The following is a 21,639-nucleotide window of genomic DNA, read 5'->3' on the forward strand; positions in this document are numbered from 1 at the left end:
TTTGAGCAGAGACATAGGTGACCTGAGAATTAATTTGAAATGCTTGATCATTTTGACCAGATCTGTTGGAGAACTTGTAAGGCAGACTACAGGAAAACAATGTTCTCAAGGAAGTTCAATTTCTGCAAATCCAATGGGAGGAATCAGAAAATCATTATGTGACGCAGACTTGGAAAATTGGCTCTTAAAACTCTTTTAAAGCTTCACTGTTTGATTTGTTTTCAGTCCCTTGTGGTAGGAAAGCTTACCTCTGGCCTTCACCGTGTTCCCAGGCTGGTAAACTGTTGAACACTTGCTGTCCTAAAGGAGAGGATGCTGTGATTCATAATAGGACATGAAAATATACTGTTGCTTGAGTTGCCTTGAAAGTGATCCAGAAACCACAGCAATAACAGAACACAGTTGTCTCGTTTCCTGAGTGGATGAGAACTGGTCCCTTAACATAATTTCATGTCCACTGAGAAATGCTCTCACTATGATAATTTGAATAATAAGTTCAAGTTCTTATATTGATGTATGAAGCTCTTCTAATCTTCTATTAGGATTCCTTCTCACAGGAACTATGGTTCCAAAGGAATCACAATCACCCTGGCTCAGTCTTGCCCAGGGCAGTTGGCAATTTGGGGCCTTAAACCTCAGGTCTGTTCATGCCAGGGCTCTGCATGCAGCACCTGCTCTCTGAGCTGTGCCTGTCCAGCCCCTGGAACTGACCCAGACAGGGTGTAAAAAAATAAAGGTGCACCATTTTATGAAGGCAAGAATAGTTTGCCTAGGTGTTCCCATGTAACACTGATCCTTTCTTCCGTCCTGGAGTTCATCTCATTCCAGAAACCATGTCACTTTACAGGACCTGCTCTTAACTTCTCCCAGATTAATTCTGACCACTCACCTGATATATATAACTTGAATATATAAACATCTACTTCAGTGAATCTAAATATAAACATCTGCTTTACTGAAGCTGTACATAACATCAGTAGGAAAGGAGAGCTGAAAACATCTGGGCTCTTTTCCCAGTTCTGTCCCTGAGTCAGGATGGTGACCTTGAGCAAATTGCCTTGGCCAAAATTTTCAAGTCCGTATTTAGACACCAAAATAAACAAGCTGATTTTCAAAGGCAGCACAGCTTCTACCAACAAAACTCTAATCAGCAATAGACTCTAATGATTACTGTACTTAAAGTATCTTAGTAAAACAAACCATGTGTTCCAGGGAAGAAAGTTCTCCATTGATCCATAGATCACCTGTGTGTCTCAGGTGCTCAGCTTGCAGTGACTACATTACTTTCCCTTTTTACATTAGGCCACACTCCCACTCAAGAGGCAAAGTCAAACATGACAAGTCCAGCTGGAAGAGATGTGAGGAAATACCTTTATATCCTTTGCATACATTTGAAAGGAGAAAGATGAAGCAGAAAGAAAAGAAAGTGATTTAGAGAGAGTAAAAGAATCACAGGAAGGAAATATGAGAAAGGACAAATGGGGAAGAAATAAAATACTACACAAAGAGGAAGGAAAGAGTGGACAGGGAGGGACAAGAATGGGAAAATCAGAAAGTATGGTGATAATATGTCCAACAGGAAATCACACACTAAGGAAGCAGATTTAGAGAAGCAGATTTAGGCCACTCTGCTTCCCTAAATTGGAGGTGCAGAAAGCTCACAGCGAGGATCCACGTGCCTGTGGTGTGCCTCAGGCAGCAGCCATGCACTTGGAACTGCCTGGATGCTGCTGCTCCTCACCACTTCCAGTCATACTCTACTAAAGCCATGCTCCCCTGGATTCAGGAGCTTCCTTGCTGGAAAAGGCCTCACTGCCCTTGGTTGTGGCTGTTTGCCATGGCCACAGCTCTTCACATCTTCCTGCCTAAGCCACTTTGCATCCTGACACCAAGTCACCCCAGCCACTTGCCCCTTGCATCCCTGGCACCTGACCCCCTGCTTGGGCTCACCAGGATCATCCTGCTGTCATTAGTGTCCCCCCGTGCTCTCCTGCTCTGTCTGCAAAGGAGCCAAGGCGCTGCTGCTGTGGAAATTGAACTCAGAGCTTGCCAGCTCTTTGAAATCCTCACAGTTTGGACACTGAATTCTTTTCATCTGTAAATCCACACGTGGGAAGGGGGAATTCTTGCCCAGCAGAAAAAAAAAAAAGACTGCTCATTATGGAAGTACTTTAAAAAACTATTTCATCTATAAATTTATAAATTATCAAGCAGCATGTTTGATGCTGACATTTTACGGGAAATCAAGCCAGTAAACCAGGAAGTGTTGTTGCCAATGCCTTGGAACAGGGTTCTTATATCTAAAAGCTGGGAATCTCACTGGACTCTCTGCAGATAGAGGGATGGATACAGCAGATCAACTGTGAGTAGTTTCTTCAAAGCTGTCAAACTGAGTGGTGTTTGGAAAGAAAAAAAATAAAAAGGGAAAAACTAGTGTTCCTCTTCTGACCTATTTGGATTGAAACCAGGATTTCAGAACTTGTTTCACAAAAATTTACTCTCAATCCAAAGCTGCATCAAACCCAGCTGAATTGACTCACCACTGGTTTAGACTGCATGATCTCCTAGAGCATTTTGTGTCTCCTGCACAAACAACCACTCATCTCTGTGCTCCAGGGAAAGCAGAACCTGAGGCAAGGATGCTAAAATCTGTCCAGGGCTCGTCTCAGTACTGTTGCAACCAGAGTCACTGTATACAGTGAAGACACCTGAGGAGCACAGAGGCTCTTGAGGACACTGGAGTTGTTCAGGAAAACCAATGTGAGCTGTACCTGGGAATGGGAAAGCTTTACAAGCTCAGAGTGGTTTGATATTTCATACTGGTAACAAACACACCTGGTGCCTGACAAATCCAATGGCTCATGTGGCCAGGTGCTCTCCTCTGCAGTGGGACAAACCAGACTGTGCCAGATGGTTTCTCCATCTCCCTCTCTCCCTCAGGGAGCTGCCCTAATTATAGTTAGTGCTGTGCCACCTATGCATCAAGTCCCTTCATGTTCCATACACATGGGGTTAATGCACAGATAAGCATTAAGATAATTTGTACATTCAAGAAACAATGAAGTCACCCACGTTGCAGGCCACCCTGCCCTAGTTTTGTACCAAGGTGTGTCACACCAACAGTGGTTGCGTTGTCACAGGCTAACAATAAACCTCACAATCCTATATATCAGCAAGGGATTTTCCACACCTGCAACTACTCCAAAGAAACCAAGGTTTAAAACCTCACCCTGCCCAGAGGTGAGTGATGAGGAAGCACATGGATTCACTACTTCATAAATCAAGTTTATGCAAAGTATGTTGCAATAAGCCTACTTTTTCCTCCCATACTTTTCAGCATTGCTATTTTAGATTGCAGTTTCCTGTGTGTTTCAATAAAACTCCAGTTTTCATCCAAGTATAACTTGATGAAGATGGCAAGAAAAATGAATCATGCTCAAGCATCAATACTAATGCTACATTCACCATTTCCTATCTGACATAAAATGTAAAAAAAAGCAAATTTCTATCATATATCACCAGATATATTTAGTTAAATACGTTGTATAATAATCTGTTGTATTGATTAACAAAAATACATTCCAACTTTAATACAAGGCAATTTCTACCTTGAAAGTCAACATATTACTTATGAATGAGAAGCAGCATGCCAAAAACAATTAAAAAGAATAGGGAAAAAATAAGGGTAAATTGTCAATTAAATCTAAATTATGACATTTAGGTCCATGTACCTGTCCAGATTTTTCTACTTGTTTGTTTATATTATAAACATTTTAATGCTCAGACCTTTCAAAGGAAAATCCCATAACGCCCTGTGGTGTATTGAAGCTCATAAACAGGTTGCCAGATGAAGGCAAAGATTAAAAGATAGCAAAGGGCTGCCAGGCTGGAAGCCTGAATTAAATCCATTAAGGTGTATTTGAATAGGCAGATAAGTAGGGAACAGCAAGCTGGGCTGATGAGTTTCTTCAGAGAGAAGAAACCACGGTGAGAGTTGCCATGCATGGCAAAGCTCAGGCCACCTGCTACTCACCTCCAGAGACTATTGAAGTCCTCTTGGGAATTCACCCATCAAGGGACAGCCTGCTGGGATAAATCAAACTAAAGTGACAAGGGAGTTCTCCAGCCATAAGGTCATTTAATAAAGCAAGGGAAGAGTCACACGTGGACGTGTAAATACCCTGCACACTTGTTCGACCTGGTGCTAAAGAGCTGTTGAAGTGGATATGGAGGATGCAAAATAAAAGAAAGATGGAAGGATTTCAGAGGCTCTTGACCTGCTCCCTAGGTCCTAAGGGTGGTTTTCCATCTGCTCTAGCAACATAATTAAACGTTTGTGAACTAATGACAGTATGTGGCTTTTGTCACCAAAAGAACAGACAGTGGTAAACAAACCCCTATTTACAGGAGGTAGGGAGGAGGGAAATGTGACTCTGCTGTTGAAATTAGAGATAAACAAAATCACACCACTTAGCTAAAGAGCCTGTCTAGACAGAGGAAGAACAAAAACAAATGACAAAAGCTTGATGTTATTCTTGTGAGAAAGAGAGAGGGAAAAATTATTTTGTAGCTAAGCAAAAGTCATCACACTGAAGAATATCAAGACTACAATGTTGAGATCACTCAATATTACCTATTTTACACTACAGAGTAAGATAATCTAATCAGAGCAAAGCCTTCCTAATTTTGAAAAACGTGGCAAGAATCAAGAGTACGAACAGCTTAGGAAACAGTGAGAAAACCACTCAAGCAGATTTTGGCCCTAGAAGTGGAAGAGCTGCAAGCATACACTGATGCTTCACCTACATGGTAGATCTACTTAATTTAAAAGAAAGTAATTACAATTATTCCACTGTGAAATCCTGTTTTGAAATAAGTTGTCCACAGGAAGAGTTGTTCCAGAAAAGACAGGATGGAACAATAACTCTACAACACTCATGCCAAACAACATTCCCACCAACACAGCCCTAGAGAGGAGAGTGTTTAAAGGTAAGACTAACATCCTTCAACAACAGTGGGATTTCTTTATTCCAGCAGTGAATCTGAACCACTCTGAGCTGAGAACTTTTATGTCATTTTCCAACTAGCATAATTATTACAGGCAATTTCAAATCACAGATTATCTACAATGCATCTGCTAGGTAAGTGATGAAATTCTGTCTTGAAATGTCTCTCAGTGACTGCAGATAACCAGGACTTTGACCTTTTTGTGGGATGAAGTGGGAGAAGGCAGATAGCACACGTACAGCCAGATGCAGGCACTCCTGAGAAGGGAAACAAGGATCTGGCAGAGTAAAACAATTGTGGATGAATAAAGTGGCAGGGAGCAGGACAGCAGCTGTGCATGCAGGGCCCTCAGTATTCCATGGAGTCTGAATACATGGGAATACAAGGAGTTAAAGATGGAGAGGCAGGATCAGGACTGTCAGATGGAGCAGATTGTGGCTTCTTGGCAGCTGGGACATGAATTCCTTTTAAACATAAATATCAGCAGATAACCAAGGTTTTGATCAATGTAACATCAGACTAAACTTTGCAATGCCCTAATTATTTTTGGTCAGTTTTAGAGTGGGCTGCTGTTCTAAGACATCACTGCTGCTTCATCCATGAGACTGCAGGCAGGGGTGCAAACCTTTGAAGGCAAGTGGTCCCTGGTTCCCTCTGAACAGTCACATTTTCATCATTACCATAACCTTCTTCTTCCTCATATGCCTGCTGCTCACTGAGGACAGTCCTGCCAGTCAGGAGCAAAGGATGAAGGCACAGGAGGATGAGGATGGTTGGCAATGCTGGGTATCAAATGGCTGTGGAGAGAACACTACAATAAATTGTAGAGAAGAGGTGGAAGAAAACCTGCTGCACAGTGCTTCTGGCCTGTTGTCTGGAAGTAATTAACCCCTTAAAGGAGAGGATATCCTTGTGAATATCTGGGAATTGGTCTTACCCCAGCTCTGTCACAGACTCATTAACCTAAACTCCCTAGTCTTGGGTTTTTTTCCAATTCACAGCACATGAGGTGTGTGGAGACAAGGGGCTGTTCATATTTCATGGAACGTTCATGCTACTACCATTAATTTATTAATTTATTTCAGAGCTACCTGTCAAAAGAGTTTTAGCCAGCAGGTCAATGAGGGTGATTCTCCCCCTCTACTCTGCCCTAGTGAGACCCCAAGCTGAGTGCTGAGTCTGGCTCTGGGCGCCCAGCACAAGAAAGATGGGGACCCGTTGGAGTTAGTCCAGAGGAGACCATGAAGATGCTCAAAGGGCTGCAGCATGTCTCCTACAAAGTCAGGAGGAGAGAGCTGGGGCTGTTCAGCCTGGAGAAAAGCTCCTGGGAGACCTTAGAGCACCTTCCAGTACCTGAGGGGGGCTGCAGGAAAGCTGGAGAGGAGCCTTCCGCACGAGCATAGAGGGACTTCTACAAGGACATGTAGTGATAGGACAAGGGGGGATGGATTCAAATGAAAGAGGGTAGGTTTAGGTTAGGTAACAGGAAAAAATTCTTCACTCTGAGGGTGGTGAGGCACTGGCAGAGATTGCCCAGAGAAGCAAGGATGTCCCATTCCTAGAAGTGTTCAAGGCCAGGTTGGATGGTGCTCTGAACAATCTGCTCTAGTAGAAGGTGTCCCTGCCCATGGTGGAGGGTTGGAAATGGATGATATTTCAGGTCCCTTCCAAACCACTCTATTCCACGATTCAGTGATCTCACTGTAAGGCTGCTCCACTTCCACCTGTGTGCTTGCCCACTTCACCAGACCCGAAACTGTGAATTCTCTCTGCAAATCACATCTCACATTTCTCGGGGATAGTTTATTTTTTTTCCTGAGCTATAAAACGCTCTGTTCGGTTCTGCTTTTAGACACCGGTAGGCGCTATAAGGCCTCCCCGGAGCATTTTTCTCCAGGCTGAACAGCAGCAGCTTTCCCTCGCTTATCTGAGGGTCCGCTGCCTGAGGGGGGCGCGGGGGCCGCACTCTCCCGGCGGGGGCGGCACTGTCCCGGCCGGAGTGGCCCTGTCCCGGCCGGAGTGGCATTCTCCCGGCGGGGATGGCATTCTCCCGGCGGGGATGGCCCTGTCCCGGCGGTAGTAGCCCTGTCCCGGCCGGAGCGGCCTGTGAGGGCAGCGCGCTGCAGGGGCGGGGGAGCGCTGACAGCCCCCGCGCGCATGCGCAGAAGACGCCGGGACTTGTTGCCGGCGCTGGTAACTCCGGGGCCGGGCCGGGGGACCGGGACCGCCCGTGAGGTGACGGGGCGGGAGGGCAGGGAAGGGAAAGGAAGGGCGGGGGTAGGAGAGGCCGCCCCGGCGCAGGTAAGGGAGGGCGGGAGCGGCGCCGTGTGGGGGCCGCGGGGAGGGGAGTGGGCGAGGTGAGCGCGGCCCCCCCCCTCAGCGGGACCCTCCCTCAGCGGGGTCGGGGCGGGCAGCGCGGGGAGCTGAGCCCCCTCCCCGCGGGGAGCTGAGCCAGCCCACCCCGCTCCGGAGCGGAGGGACCCGCTCCCTGCTCCAGGGGCGAGCCCGGCGCTTCCCAGTGTGCTCCTGAGGGAGCCGGTCCCGCCCGCCGCGGCTCCACGTCCCGGCCGGAGCCGGGAGCGCGGGGGCTCCCAGCGCCTCACGGGACCCGGCTCCCGTTCCTGGAGCCCAGCGCTGCTCCCTGGGCTCCTGCGGCGCAGCCCCACCCGGGGGAGGGCTTCCCCTGCCCTTTATCTGCCTGGCAGCCGGCTTGTTTAAAAAAGAGGAGCTTTCGAGAGTTGGAAGCGGTGTCTGATAACTCCAGTGTGCTGCTTAGAGTTTAGTGTCCAGGCTTGTGCTGAAGATTCCTGAAGGCTCTTCAAAAATGCCTTCTTTTCCGTCAGCGCTAAATTTCAGTCCGTAGAAAGCAAGGATAGAGTCACGGCACAACTTTTGTGGACGTTGTTGGTTTTTTTTGGTTTTTTTTTTTTTTTTTTTTCTTTTTTTTTTTTTTTTTTTTTGCCCATGATGAAACACATCAGCTGAGACAAAATTTCTTCCTCACCGCGTCGCGCTGCCCAACACTTAGCAAATGCTGTTTTGGGAGGAGTATTCTCCTTGCTGTTTTCCCACTGATTAAAAGGAGAATATGTAGTTATTTGTATTTTTTGTTGTTTGTTTCGTTTTCAGCGTCCAGAACAGTGCTGTCGTCAGAGACATGTGCATTCCTGTTAGAGGCAAAACACCCCGAAAGTAATGTCCCTGGACCTGTGTGATGAGGACCTAGAATATTTGATTTTGAAGGACTGAGTTTTTTTCGGGGAGTGGTTTCTCTGTGAGTTTATCAGTCAGAAGTGTGTTCTGCATGAAGCATTACTTGGGAATCAGCAAGTAAATGAGATCCAAGAAAGGAAATGTTTGAAGTGGAAAGCCCCAAAACAAAAGAGCAATTGCCTGCACTGATAAAAAGAACTTTGTATCAATAGCCAAATCTCGTGCATTCTTGTATGGTTATCTGATCAGGTCAGTTGACTAAAAGATGTCTGTTCTCTGAGAAATGCTCTTTGTTCTTTCTTGTTTGTGATAACTGGCCAGCTGTGCTGGCCTTTCAGTTGAATTATTTTGAAAAAGGAAAATCACCCAGTATTCCAAGAACAGAAAGGAACATGTGTCTTTGTGTAGTGGTTCTTTTCTGTGGAATTAGTGGTGAGTTTGTTAATGATCTCAAGGTTTTGACATTTAAATGCAAAGTTCACAAGCTGGTGCATTCACACATGCTCATCAGCTAGGAACAAAATTTTCAAACTGCTGTTATTGGAATATGTAATGTCCTTTGTGATTCCTAGAATCACAGTCCAGGCTGGAATATGTAGTTAGATGTTATTGATTCAATGATAGGGAAGGGTTTTTTGGGAGGGATATTCTGCAGTTATCCTCAGATCTCTGTAGAGAATGTGGCTCACTAGATGTCTGGAATTCTTGTCTGGGCACTGCTGGTAGCTGAACCTGCCAGTTATTGCAAAACATTTCACATGTGAAGGGAAGAGATTGCCAAAGGCACCTTCTTTTCCAAAATAGTTTTCTGGTTGCATCTTCCTGCACTTTTTATGCTTGTAATATTAGTATGTCTCACAAATGCAAACCAGGCTTTTCACAAGTTTGTTTCACCTTTTCTTTCTTTCTTTTTTTTTTGTCTTTAAAGGGATAGAAAAAATGAACCCTTTCTATTTTCTGGGTTTTGGACATTCTCATGTAGGCTTCTTCGGGAACAGGAGTGATCCTTTCAACAGAACAAATGAAACTTACTGCTACAGCACTGCCCAGGGCAGCACAGTGCTCCAAGGAGTAACTTTTGGTGGAATCCCAACTGTCCTGCTGCTTGATGTTACCTTCTTTTTTGTAAGCCCAGTTTTCTATTTCTTGTATTGAAAGTATTTCTGGCCTTCTCAAAAGTGAGATTGTTCCAAATTCTCTTATTTATTAGGTTGGAATTTTGTTTCTAAGAATGTTCAGAATAAGGAATGAGCTTGGTATAAGTGGTCTTCAGCCACCAGAAACAGGGCTGCAGACCTGCAAATTGGCCTGAGAAGAGGGGCTGTGGTAGTAAAATAGACAAAAAGGATAACAGTTTCTGAGTTCTAGAAATCTGCTGTATAGAAACTTAAAGTACTTGTGCTCTGAGCTGGTCATTCTGTAGGAATGTAGAGGATATTCCTCAAAGTTATATAGTGGCATTCTTTGCTGTTGGTTTGGTGTATGCTACCATAAATCCATTTTCTGAGGATGTACAGTATTTACAGCTCTGTGTCACCAATGGCACAGCATTTAATAAGATTTAGTTGAAGTGTTTGCCTTTTTTTTTTTAAGCTGTGGCTCAGTTTTAAGACACTGAATCTACTTTTGAGTTCCTTGCTGTTGAACTCTGCACTCAGGCAGGGTTAGGTAGAGAGTTGGGCGCAGTGCAGAAAGCTCCTCTCTTCTTCAAGTACCAAATACTGAAAATTATCTGTCAACTCCTGTGCTCTTATTTCCATGACATTTTTATGGCTTATCCTTTTAGCAGCTGTCAATTGATGGATTTCTGATATATTATTTCTAGGATGGTTTCCAAAGGAAGTGAGGTTTATATATTTCATTGTCTTCCTGTTTTTATGTGGCAGTCCTGCCTAATAACTGTAGAATATTACAGCCAATTTCAACCAGAGTTGTGAAGAATCTGGAGAACTTTCCTGCTTGCACCTAGTTTAATGACCAGCTGAAGGAGGAAGATCTAAATTAATCCTCCCTGTTAGGAAGGAAGTTCTCATAAGAAAGTTATATTAATTGTGAAATGTGGAAATGAGCTGTGTAATCTTGACACAGAGATAATGTGGACATGTCTCCTGGCTGGCCAGTCAGCATTTGATCCCAGTAAGTTCCATCACTAGCACCACTTTCCAGCCAAACAGGTATGGGATGGAGGAGGAACCAGAAGGTGAGGGTGTGTGCTACATATGCATAGAAAACAGGCCTTGTCACTTCATTGCTTTCTGTACAGCAACTTGTTTAAATAAAATTTAAAAAAAGAAATTAAGCTGTGAAATACTCAGTAATGGAGCTTTTTACTTGTTTTCTTTGTCTCTTTTAAAAAGAGAAAATACAGAGGGCAAATTAAAAATACATTGCCCTGATCAGAGATAGGTGGTTTTGGTCTGTAGCATGGCCACCACTGACCTGGCTGCATATGATAATTGATTTAGGAGCCAGGACAGCATTTTTGGTCAGTTCTTACACACCTAAGAATGATTATTTTGAAATGGGGAAAAATAAATATTTTAATATCTTCCTTTTTTTTATTTTCTAGATTTTAATATTACTATTTTCCATTATAAGAAAGAGATTCTGGGACTATGGTCGTGTTGCTCTGGTGTCAGAAGTTGAAAGGTAAAAAAGATATGTAATCAGACTGGCCTGTTGAATCATTTGGGGAGTGGGGAGGAAAGTACAGTAAATGTGGCTTATATTAGGTGCATTTATATCAATTAGATATGCTTGTAATCACTTGCACGTGCTTGTTAAAAATGCCCTCACAGTGCTTTGTGTGAAATACTTCCCCCCCAGAGAGTCACTGTCCAGGGATTCAGCCAAAAGTCTTGTGTTTCCATGGCCATGGATTTCATCCTACAGCTGTGAGTTAAGGAAGCAGAGGGAAGGAAATAGGCTGCTTGTCTGCTGCCATGCTGCACGCTGATGTTTGCGGTGTGCTTCTGCACAGAGGGATATTAACCATTCTGTTTATCTTGGCTCAAGCCCAGTGTATTCCCAGAGCTCCCTGCACAGCCTGTGCCACAGAATCTACCAAGGGTTCAAAAAGAAAAACTTACTGTTGCAGGTTTCTGAAATTCTTCACTGAGTTGTAGTAATATTTCAAATGAGTGTTTGATTTTTTTTACATGTAGGATGATATGTTGGGATGTTTGGAATTTAAGCTGTCTGTGTGTGAAGTGGGGAAACTTTAACAGTGAGCCTCTTCCTGGTGCAATCAAACTGCGGTAAATTCACAACTGAGCAACTGGAAAGAACTCAAACCCTGGTTTTAGGTGTAATCTATGGACAGTTGTGAAAGATAGGTGATGTAAAATAAAATGAGCAATAACTGAGAAGGCTTTAATCCAGCTGGCTGAGGCAGTAGTCATGAAGGTGCTCTGGTACTGGGCTGTGGAGGCGTGGGACCAGCAGGCTGGAGCAGTCAGACACCAGGAGCCTGTGTTTGTGTCCTGGGGGACTGTGAGCTGAGCCTGCTGGCCAAAATTACAGAGACACCCAGGAACACACTCCATTCTAACAGGTGTCCTCCTGTAATTACCATTGCAACATTTCTTTTTAGCAACAAACTGAAAACAGGCACTCTGCTGCTTTTGAGGGCTACAGAGTTTCTAAATGTTTCTAGCCTTGCTACAGGACAGTTTGTGTGAGGAGGATGGCTTTGCAGGGATTTAGTGGTGAAGAGAAATTGTGAGCGGTGCCTGTAGCATAAAGGAAGAAAAGTGGAGGGGAAAAAAGTGGTGTCTTGTAGTGAGGAATATCCAAACAAGAAGCCAGCTTGCAAATCTGATCCTGGCTATGCTCCCAAACCTGTGTTTCATTCTGTTACACCACTGTGGCTTTAATATCCTGATAAAATGTTATTTTCTTTCAAGTTCAGTTATGTGCTCTCATATCAGGAGCTGCATGTCCTCTGTGTTCAACAGGAAGCATACACAAGTTACTGTAAGCAGGCATGTGCTACAGGGTGAAAACCACAGCTTTCATAAGTGAAACAGTGTGTTTGTTCTACAGCCCTTAGAATTGTTAAGGTTGAAGTAATTCTGTAAACTCCATCATCTGTTGTTGAAGATACTTAAATGCATCCTTTAATGTGTTTTAGTGAATCAAGATATAACCGGCTGTCAACATCGTCATCAGTACCCGAAGATCTTGAATATGATAAGGTAAGTACTCTATACTTCTCAATATGCTTTCTGAATGGAATCTGCAGTAATTTGCCATTCTATATAGTTCAATGAACCATCATTAAACTGGAAGTTTATCTCCATGTAAAAATGAATAATGCATTGTTAACTGTTTATATAGAACCATGCATAGTCTCTGTTTCCTGACAAACTATTGCCGTATCATAAAACCAGTGTCTTGTGTCATTGTGTCCAAGTCTGGTTTGTTTATTTTTGGGTTTTTTTTTTAATTATAGAGAGATACTATATGTTACTGTTTCAAAGGGGGAGGAGAGTGAAAAAAAGATTAGTAGATAACTTGTACTGGGATAACAGTTCAAAAAGTTACATTGAGTTCACCTTGACAATAATACCTAGTTGTTCTTCACAGTACATTGTTTTCCTCGGTGTTGAGAAAACTGGATGCAAGTGTGAGCCTAATAATAATGTTATGCACTCTCAGTAATCAAAATGGTTTGAATTGGAGGGTAATATTTTGGCCAATAACTGCCCCCTCCATGGTCTTTCTGAAGTTGTTGAATTGGTTCACCCCTATAATTTTGTGTTGCAACTTCAGAATGAGCCATGCAAGAGTTGTCCAGTGGTGGCATCCTAAGTTTTCAACATTTTATATATACATGCATCAGCTTAATATCTAGCCTTGCAATTAATTATTTGTGTGAGCATCAAAAGCGGTTGATCAGGATTGCTCTGCTATTTGTGCACTTTACTTCATCTTTTTAAACCCCTAAAGCAACTTTAGCTGTTGAGTGTCTATTTAGTTGGATAATGTTCACTTGAAAGAGGAGCTCTTTTGAGAGAGAAGGGGTTTTTTTTTGAAGCATAGTGGGATGCTCAGTGAGATGTGAATTCTGCTATCCAGTTTCACTGGGGGATTTGTAAACCTATATAAAAAGCCTTTCTTTTAATGTAATCCCAGCAGTGTTTTTAACAAGCATTTAACTGATTAACTTTTATTAGTCCCTTGTATTTCAGAGCAACAAGCTACCAGCTTTTTAGCTAAGAGATTGTATTAATAGAAAGACTTGTCTTAATTGGATGGATTAGGCTCTAATTTTTGTATGTCAGCTCCTAAAAACTTCTTTTTCTTTAAATTTTTTAATAGGGGTTTTGTTCTTGGATTACAGCTGCTTTTCGGATGCAGTAAGTATATGAAACAGGAATAGTGAGCTGTGGTTTGCTTTGATCTTTTTGAATTTAGAAAGGAGGTTTTCATTCCAAAATTTTGGGGGTTATTTTCCCATTTGAGTAGATAGAATTTTAATACAAGCACTGATACAGGTGTCTTTGGTTGGTTGAAAAAAAGAAGTGAAAACAAGGTCAACTTATGGGAATACTTTTTCAGGATACAGTTGTCCTGCTGGAAGCCCAGGGACTTCCCAGTCTTGGGCCAGTGTGTGAATCTGAGAGAATCTATAGCATTTATATGGATTCAGAGCTAATAATTACACTCTAGGATTTTACTCTTCAAAGAGTACCTCGTGGGTGTTCCCCTGTTTGAAGCCAGTAGGGCCCCAGGCAGGCAGTGGGATTTCCCTGCAAGGGTTTCTGTGGAGAACTGGTGGTTTAGTTGGGGCTGGAATTGGCTAACTAGAGAAAGTCCATCCCAGTGTTTCCCAGAAACTGAATATTAGACATGTGATGTGTGTTCTTTATGTCTCTGGGGCTTAGTAGATCCTGACTTCAAAAATCAATTTCTAGCTTGGATATATTGAAATATGAAAGGAGTGGGGGTTAAGCCTGTCCTTCTTCATTTTTGCTAGCTCACTTCCTTCCTTTTCTAAGTTCTCTTATTCTAATGACCTAATCTGCTGACAGTGGAGTGATGGTGAGAGTTCATCCCAAAGCCTTTTATATCTCCTGTTAGCTGGGTGTCATAAGAGTGAGGTGGTTCTGTGGTAATTTGCCTCCCAGGGGGCCTTTATGGAGATGAGTGAATACTGACACTGATCTTAAATATGGAGAGCTAGGCTTGTGACTGGCATAAAAGCAGGAGGTCACAGCAAAAGACTTTGTCCTCTTCTAGTCCAAAAGAATTTGGATTCATATTTGCTTTTCAGATTATTGTTTCAATCTTAAATTCCCTAGTGTTAGGTTTTGTATAGTGGTATTGCACAAGAAAAACACACTTTTGGAACGTGAATTTACACGTGAAAGAACACAGCCATTTTGAAAGCCAGTAGGGATTGATGGGAATGGGGATGTCACTGAGTAGACTAAGGATCTAATGTGTGTTCATAAACCACTCCCAAGAACATTAAGTAAGCTGACCATGTGCTTTTCTGGCTGATGCAGTGATGATGAGATTCACGAGAGGTGTGGTGAAGATGCCATCCATTACCTCGCCTTCCAGCGTCACATCATCTGCTTGCTGATTGCTATCAGCATTTTGTCTGTGTGTGTGATATTGCCTGTCAATCTCTCAGGTGATCTGCTTGGTAAGAATTTATTATTTTGTATTCTTACAACACTTCTTTATTTTATATAATAGCAAAAACTCTTTAGGATTTTTTTTTTTGTTAAGTTCATAAGGTGGTGTTTTAACCACACTAGTGGGTTTACTCTGGCTGGATGCCATCTTCACAAACTGCTGCACCAGAAGTCACTCTTCTACAGGGTGCAGTCCTTCATGCACATCATGAGTCCCCCACAGGGTCACCAGGAAACCTGCTCCAGCATGGGCTCCTCTCTCCATGGGTCCACAGGTCTCTGCCAGGACCCTCCTCTAGCCTCCCACGAGATTGCAGCCTCTTCTCTGGCATCCACATTCTCCAGTGTGGCTCTTCTCCATGGGCTGCAGGTAGATCTCTGCATCCCCATGGTTCTCCACCATGGGCTGCAGGGAAACCTCAGCTCTGGTGCCTGAAGAACCTCCTGACCTTGGTGTCTGCAGAGTTGTTCCTCTCACGTATTCTCACTCTTCTCTTCTCTGTCTGCGGTTAGATCTGCACAATAACTTTTTTCTCCTTCTGAAATATGTTATCATGGAGGTGTTACTGTCATTCCTGATTAGGTTGGCCTCAGCCAGCAGTGGGTCAGTGCTGGAGCTGGCTGGAATTGGCTCTTTTGGACATGGGGGAAGCTTCTGGCAGCCTCTCACAGAATCCACCCCTGTAGCCCCCCTGTTACCTAAACCTGGCCACACAAACCCAACACACCCCCTCAGTCTGGTGTGAAATTTGTGTGATTGCAGGGGGCTCTTTAAACAGTTGTCAGAAACAAGATTGCAGACCTCCTGCAGACAAGACTTAGATGGAAAGACTGAAAAAGGTTCAAGGCAGGATTAACTTTATCCATGCCTTCTTAACTGGGGTTGATCATTATGGTTTTTATTGGTGGTGATTGTCAATGGAAAACATCTTCACAGCTGAGAAATCTTTTTCTAGTATCCAGTCTGAACCTCTTTTCCTTCAATTAATTTAAATCAATTTTTTATCTGTCACTTGAGATAATAGATTATTCTTTTCCTTTTTACAAAATCCTTGTAGCTGCTTGAGAATTATAAACATTTTTTATCTGCTTTTTCCTCTTTCTCATAAACAAACCAATTAATTTGGTCTTTAATGAGAAATATTTTCCATTTGGCTGATCATAAAGTCCTCAGCCATGCCTTGAATTTTTGATTTAATCTAGCTACACTGTCTCCCATTGTTCCTTTAAGTCTTGGTTTGTGTCTCAAAATTGGACAAATCTTGCAGAGACTTTGTCAGTGCTGACTAGATAAAGTTCATTTCATGTTTCTTGCAGTCTAGTCCTCTTTATGTCTTCCAGTGTGCACCTACAATGTCCTCTAGTCTGCCATTCAGTTTGCTCATGGGAAACCTGAGTTCTTTGAGTGAGATCTCTATTAAACCCTGTTTATACATTCTTCCATTTTTGATTATGAGCCCTTACAATCCCATTTCATACCTGGCTTTGATCAGTCTCCTCAAGATCATGTTTAAAGTGTTGTTCATGGTTTTTAAGAACCTTGTGATATAGCTCTTGTCTGTAATAGGGTACATTGTGCCTTTTCCTTTTTGTACTGTTTACCTTTGGTGCTTCCATCTTTGACCTCCCTTTCATGAACTTTTGACAATTCTCTGCTTATATTAAAATGAGCTTTTTATTAAAGCAGGGCAATATAGCTTCTGTTTTTCTGCATTAACCTTTGTGGGTCTGGGAAATACAGCAGAAACCAAAGCTTTAGTATCTCTCCCCTTCTTCCTCCTCTTCCACTGTAAGCTGATTTGTGCATTTGCAGTTCTTTCAGTTATGATGACTTGCAATGTGGTTTAACAGTCTGGGCTGGAATTATTGTTTAGCTTTCTAGGTACACTAAACTGCTTTTCCTTTGTGATCATTTGCTCAATTTCCCCTCACTTGCATTACAATTTCTTTTCATACTTGACAGTCTATTGAAATAATGTCATGTAAACCCATTTTTGACCTTACCAAGGTTGTCAGCACTGTTTTGTCAACACTGAATTAATGCAGCTTAAAAGCCTGAGATAAGAAATCAGTTAAGATGAAAGCAAAATGTGAAGGAAATATGTTCAATCCCTAAGCAATATTGTTAATGGACATGAAGGGAGATTGGAGGGAGAAAGATAACTGCTCCAAAGATCGAGTGTATAGATTTTCAAAACACTCTGCTGTTTTTCTTGATGACTTGAATGTGGTATAATCCAGGGGTGTCTTTTCCAACTTCAAAACACAGGACAGAGTAAACTAGCATTGATTATGATTCTAAATCTTTTTATCAATTAACTTGCTCAGCAATAAAAATAAATATATCAACTCCTTTAAAAATAGAATAAAATATGACTTTCTGACAGTAAGTGTTGCACCAGTTAATTTTCCTACTTATTCTTGTTCTTCTTAGATAAAGATCCCTACAGTTTTGGAAGAACAACTATAGTAAATTTACAAACCAGGTGAGTCTTGCAGAGTCCCTCTGTGCTGATGTCTGTTTCCTGCCATGCTCTCTAAACACAAGAACTGATTCTTGCAGCATGGCTCCTGGGGTTGGAATAACTTAATCCTTGTCTGTCAGCTGAAACTGGGATATGTTCTGCTTCAGGCTGTGCACTTGCAGTGCTGATAAGAATTCCTGAGGCTGGGCTTCTGGTCTCTCAGCTCTCACTTCTTACACCACGTGTTTCTCTTGGCTAATGTCTGCACACCCAGTGATATTCTTTTCAGAAATTTCCCCATTAAAGGAAACCATGCTTCAGAAAGAATGTAAAGCTGATAGCTTTGCTGGAATGTGCAGCTGGGATGATTTAAATTCCCTTACATTAGATTTGTGTGTGTGCATATCTCTCCCATCTGAGATTACAACTAAAATTACTTCAATGTGTTTTAAAAAGTCTGTAAAATAGTTGAAGTACAAAGCTGCACAAGTCTTCTAATTTATTTTTGATCAATCCATATCCATCCCTGATACCATGTCCAGTAGAATTTTGTTTAACCATGTTATGAAACTAAGTAACAAATGGGGATTTTTTTTACTTTGTTGGATTTTTTTAAATCTGTAAAATAGGTTCCTGTATTTTAGTTTAATTGCAATTATTAATGCTCTTCACAAAACTGAAGTTCTGTTCACAGAACAGAACTTCTGTAAGCTTTGAAGAAGGAGCTATCAGAAGAGCAGGATTTACTCCCTGTATGAGGCTGTTTTCAATTTGAGTAAGAATAGTGTTCAAGGAGAGTTTAATTATGCACTCAGCACATTAAATAATAAAGTAAATAACAAATATTTTGGCAAATAGCATCATATGTCATATAGGTCATCTGAATGAGAAAGTGAAAGTCAAACACTGCCCAAATATGTCCATGTCATAAAGCATCTCTTTTCTTTCTAGCTCCATGACCCACAGAATTTTATGAGAAGCAAATAATCCTGTTGGCTGTCCAAGGCATCTGCATAGGTGTGACTGACTGCCAGTAACTGCCTTTTTTCCTTATTTTGTGTTCAGTGAGAGGTTTTGATCTGATTGTCATTTTGATGGCTGCTTATATCAGCTGGACGATTGGTTCTTCCTGTTTCTCACATTTCTGTTTTGTCTGACAGCAATAATCTTCTTTGGCTGCACACAGTTTTTGCTGTTGTTTACCTGATTCTGACTGTTGTCTTCATGAGACATCACATGAAGTATGTCACATATAAAGAAGAAAACACAGTAAGTGTCTGTATTGGAGTGAAAAAAGTGTAATTGCCAATGGATAATGCTAAAATAGCAAATTGCTAGGGTGCCTCCTGCATGCTAGAATGTGACATAAAAGTGAAGGAATTGACTGAAAGCAGTGCACTACTGAGTGAATTGTGGAAATGGATGGAGAGAAGGGGGCTGGGGAGGGATTTGTGAAATTTTGCTGTAACCTATTACCAGTGTAGAAGGTGCTGTCTTAAATAGAGGAGTTCCCACCAAAATCAGAATTACCTACCTTTTTTCCTGCTCTACTGCACAGCTAATTGTGCTGTGTCTTGGCCTTCTTTACACTCTTGTTTTCTCTTTTGTAATGGGTTTCATCAAAATGTAACTTGCATTTTCTCTCCCAGGTTAAGTGCACTTTGTTCATAACTGGTCTTCCAAAACACGCGAGTGAGGAGATCGTGCAAAACCATTTCACGTAAGTTCCACCCTTGAGTAATAACATTAGAGTCACAGAATGGTGTGGGTTGGAAGGGACCTTAAAGATCATCAAGTTCCAATTCCCTGCCACACGCAGGGACACCTTCCACTAGACCAGGTTGCTCAGAGCCCCATCCAACCTGACCCTGAATACTTTCAGGTATGGGGCATCCACAACTTTTCTGAGCAACCTGTTCCAGGGCCTCACCACCTTCACAGTAAAGAAGTTCCTCCTAATATCTAATCTAAACCTATTCTCTTTTTGTTTGAAGTAATTCTCCCTTATTCTGTCACTACTTGCCATTGTAAAAAGTTTCTTTCCGTCTTTGTTTAGGAATAGGAGATGTAAAATTGTCCTGGTAGTTTTCTCTGCCCAAACAGATAAATATTTTGAATTTTGCGCTGTTTAAAATTCAGAAAAGACTATATTTCAATCAAGTTAGTTAACTGATCTTAAAATCAAAATTTAAGAAAATGTGTGTGTATCCACACTTTCCACTCATGCCCCTACAGAACTTTTACTTGGAATAAAGCTGTGCATCTCATGTTGAGTAACTTCAATGAATGTCTGTGGAAGTCTCTGCTCTCTGATACCTCATTCAGAAATTAAATGAGTGATGAGATGTCAGTTAGATACCAGTGCTGCTCTTTGAAACAGTTTCTTCACTGTACTTTCTGTTCTCATTGTTCTCATGTGCTGCTTCCTTTCAGGGATGCCTACCCAACTTGCACTGTGCTGGAGGTCCAGCTGTGTTATGACGTAGCCAGGCTTATTAACCTTTTCAAAAAAAGGTACTTGTTTTTGTAACCTACATGAGTTTAACATAATTCTATGAATGTTTTGCTAGTCCTTAATCAACATGTACCAGCAGTACTAACCTGGTGCATCCTAAAGATGGATTCTGTTCTTCAAGTTCTGCTCTGGCCTTCAGTTACATTCAGCTGTGTTTTAAAAGGGTTTGTGGGGCTCAGCCCATCTCTTTGTTGGTGTGATAAGTTGTGTGTTGCCCAAGTCAAGTTTTTACTTGCTGATTATTTATGTATGTATGTACTTAGCTATTTACAGACAGGCAGTGCAAAGTGAAAAACTGAACTATTGAATTGATAACTGTTAACCCTATTTCTTTGGCCAGAAGTGCTGATCACAGGAGAGGCAAGGGTTATCTTCTGGGCTCTCAAGAATAACATTGGGTTGTTATTTTTCCTGGAATCTCACTGCAAGTATAGGCTGTATAATGATACTACAGACTTGCAAATAAATTATATAAGTAACAAAAATAAACTGCATGTGAATGTTTTTGGTGACTGATTAATTTGCTATCAGTCCTTGGAATAATTTTTTCCTCTCAGGGATTAAAATCTTTTTAAGCTTGGTGTTGATACTGCTTTCTTGCAAAATGTTATGGATGTATTTTCTTGTGCAGAAAACAGGCAGAAAAAAGCCTGATTTACTATGAACACCTGCATCAGAAGTATGGCAAGAGGGTCCAAATCAACCCTAAGCCATGTGGCCAATTCTGCTGCTGTGAAATGAGAGGATGTGAAAGGGTGAGAGATTCTGTTCTTTCTAGTTATAACTAAATAGGTTATTAGAGGGGTAAAAAATAGTGTTTGTGTCATGTTTCATTGACCTTCAGAAAATTCTTTATTCATTTATAGCTTATCTGCCATGTTCTTGTACTGCATAGAAAAGGGATTCCCTGAAACCTTTGAAATGTAATCTTAGTGCACAAACTGAAGTGCAAGAAAATCTTCCTGCTGTCTTTGCCTTGTGACATGATTAGTAATTTGTGGGAGTGGCATGAGGAGGGGTGACTGTGGTTTGTGTAAGCTGTGTGTTAATGAGGATGTTGGCCATCTGGTACATGCATGTAACAGCCATCAATTTCCCCACAGGAGGATGCTGTGGATTATTATACCAAAGTTAGAAATGAACTTGAGGAAGAATATTTAAAAGAGGAACAAACTGTTCATAATAACCCACTGGGAATGGCCTTTGTAACATTTCAAGAGAAATCCATGGCAACCTAGTAAGTGTTGTCCGTTGTCTTGTTTACTCTCTTTTTACTAAAATAATACAACTGATCTCTTGTTTGTCCCTTGTTTGCTTATGTTGGTTCTTCCTTTCTTCTTTTTTACCATTCTGTGGATTTGCTCTGCTTTGCTTTCTGGTAAGTTTTTCCATAAATGTGTTTTAGCCTTTATGCTTTGAATGAAGAAATTATCTAAGGGACTAAAAGGCTTGGGACATTTAATGGGATAAAGAGCCTTTCTCTTCTGTGTGGGATCCAGTCCATCAGGGTAGGTTTATAGGAGGCCAGACTAATTGGTTCTTGAATGTGAGTTACTGACAACTCCACTTCCTACTGTGCAAATGGTGCAATTACCAAATTATCAGAGTGGGTACAAATTACACTGCCAGTTAAGTCATCTCAGCAGGGTAGGCTCAGTGAGAGACCTGGCCACAGGTGATAGATACACATATTCTGTATATCCTTACCTGTAGTTATAGATACATGTTTAGACCTAATAGCAGAAGTTGTTCTGTGCTTTTATTCAGTCATTTGCAGAGAAAAATGTGTGTA

General features: G+C 41.8%; 1 protein-coding gene across 4 annotated transcripts in view; it reads left to right on the top strand.

The window, feature by feature from the left end:
• Positions 1 to 7,054: 7,054 nt before the first annotated feature.
• The window catches only part of TMEM63A (transmembrane protein 63A), a 30,022-nt gene continuing 15,437 nt past the window's right edge, over positions 7,055 to 21,639 (top strand). Inside the window, exons 1-13 of one of the 4 annotated variants that reach the window (XM_064415372.1) lie at positions 7,055 to 7,200; positions 8,137 to 8,469; positions 9,149 to 9,345; positions 10,790 to 10,869; positions 12,353 to 12,416; positions 13,543 to 13,580; positions 14,733 to 14,875; positions 17,302 to 17,353; positions 18,493 to 18,601; positions 18,982 to 19,052; positions 19,766 to 19,846; positions 20,479 to 20,602; positions 20,951 to 21,084. In XM_064415372.1, the coding sequence (XP_064271442.1) occupies positions 9,160 to 9,345; positions 10,790 to 10,869; positions 12,353 to 12,416; positions 13,543 to 13,580; positions 14,733 to 14,875; positions 17,302 to 17,353; positions 18,493 to 18,601; positions 18,982 to 19,052; positions 19,766 to 19,846; positions 20,479 to 20,602; positions 20,951 to 21,084 (1,082 nt within the window). In that variant the 5' untranslated portion in view covers positions 7,055 to 7,200; positions 8,137 to 8,469; positions 9,149 to 9,159. The other 3 variants (XM_064415371.1, XM_064415373.1, XM_064415374.1) reach the window with 3 other exon arrangements.

Source organism: Passer domesticus, chromosome 3 (genome assembly GCF_036417665.1).
Source record: "Passer domesticus isolate bPasDom1 chromosome 3, bPasDom1.hap1, whole genome shotgun sequence".
In the NCBI taxonomy this organism is placed as follows: domain Eukaryota; kingdom Metazoa; phylum Chordata; class Aves; order Passeriformes; family Passeridae; genus Passer; species Passer domesticus.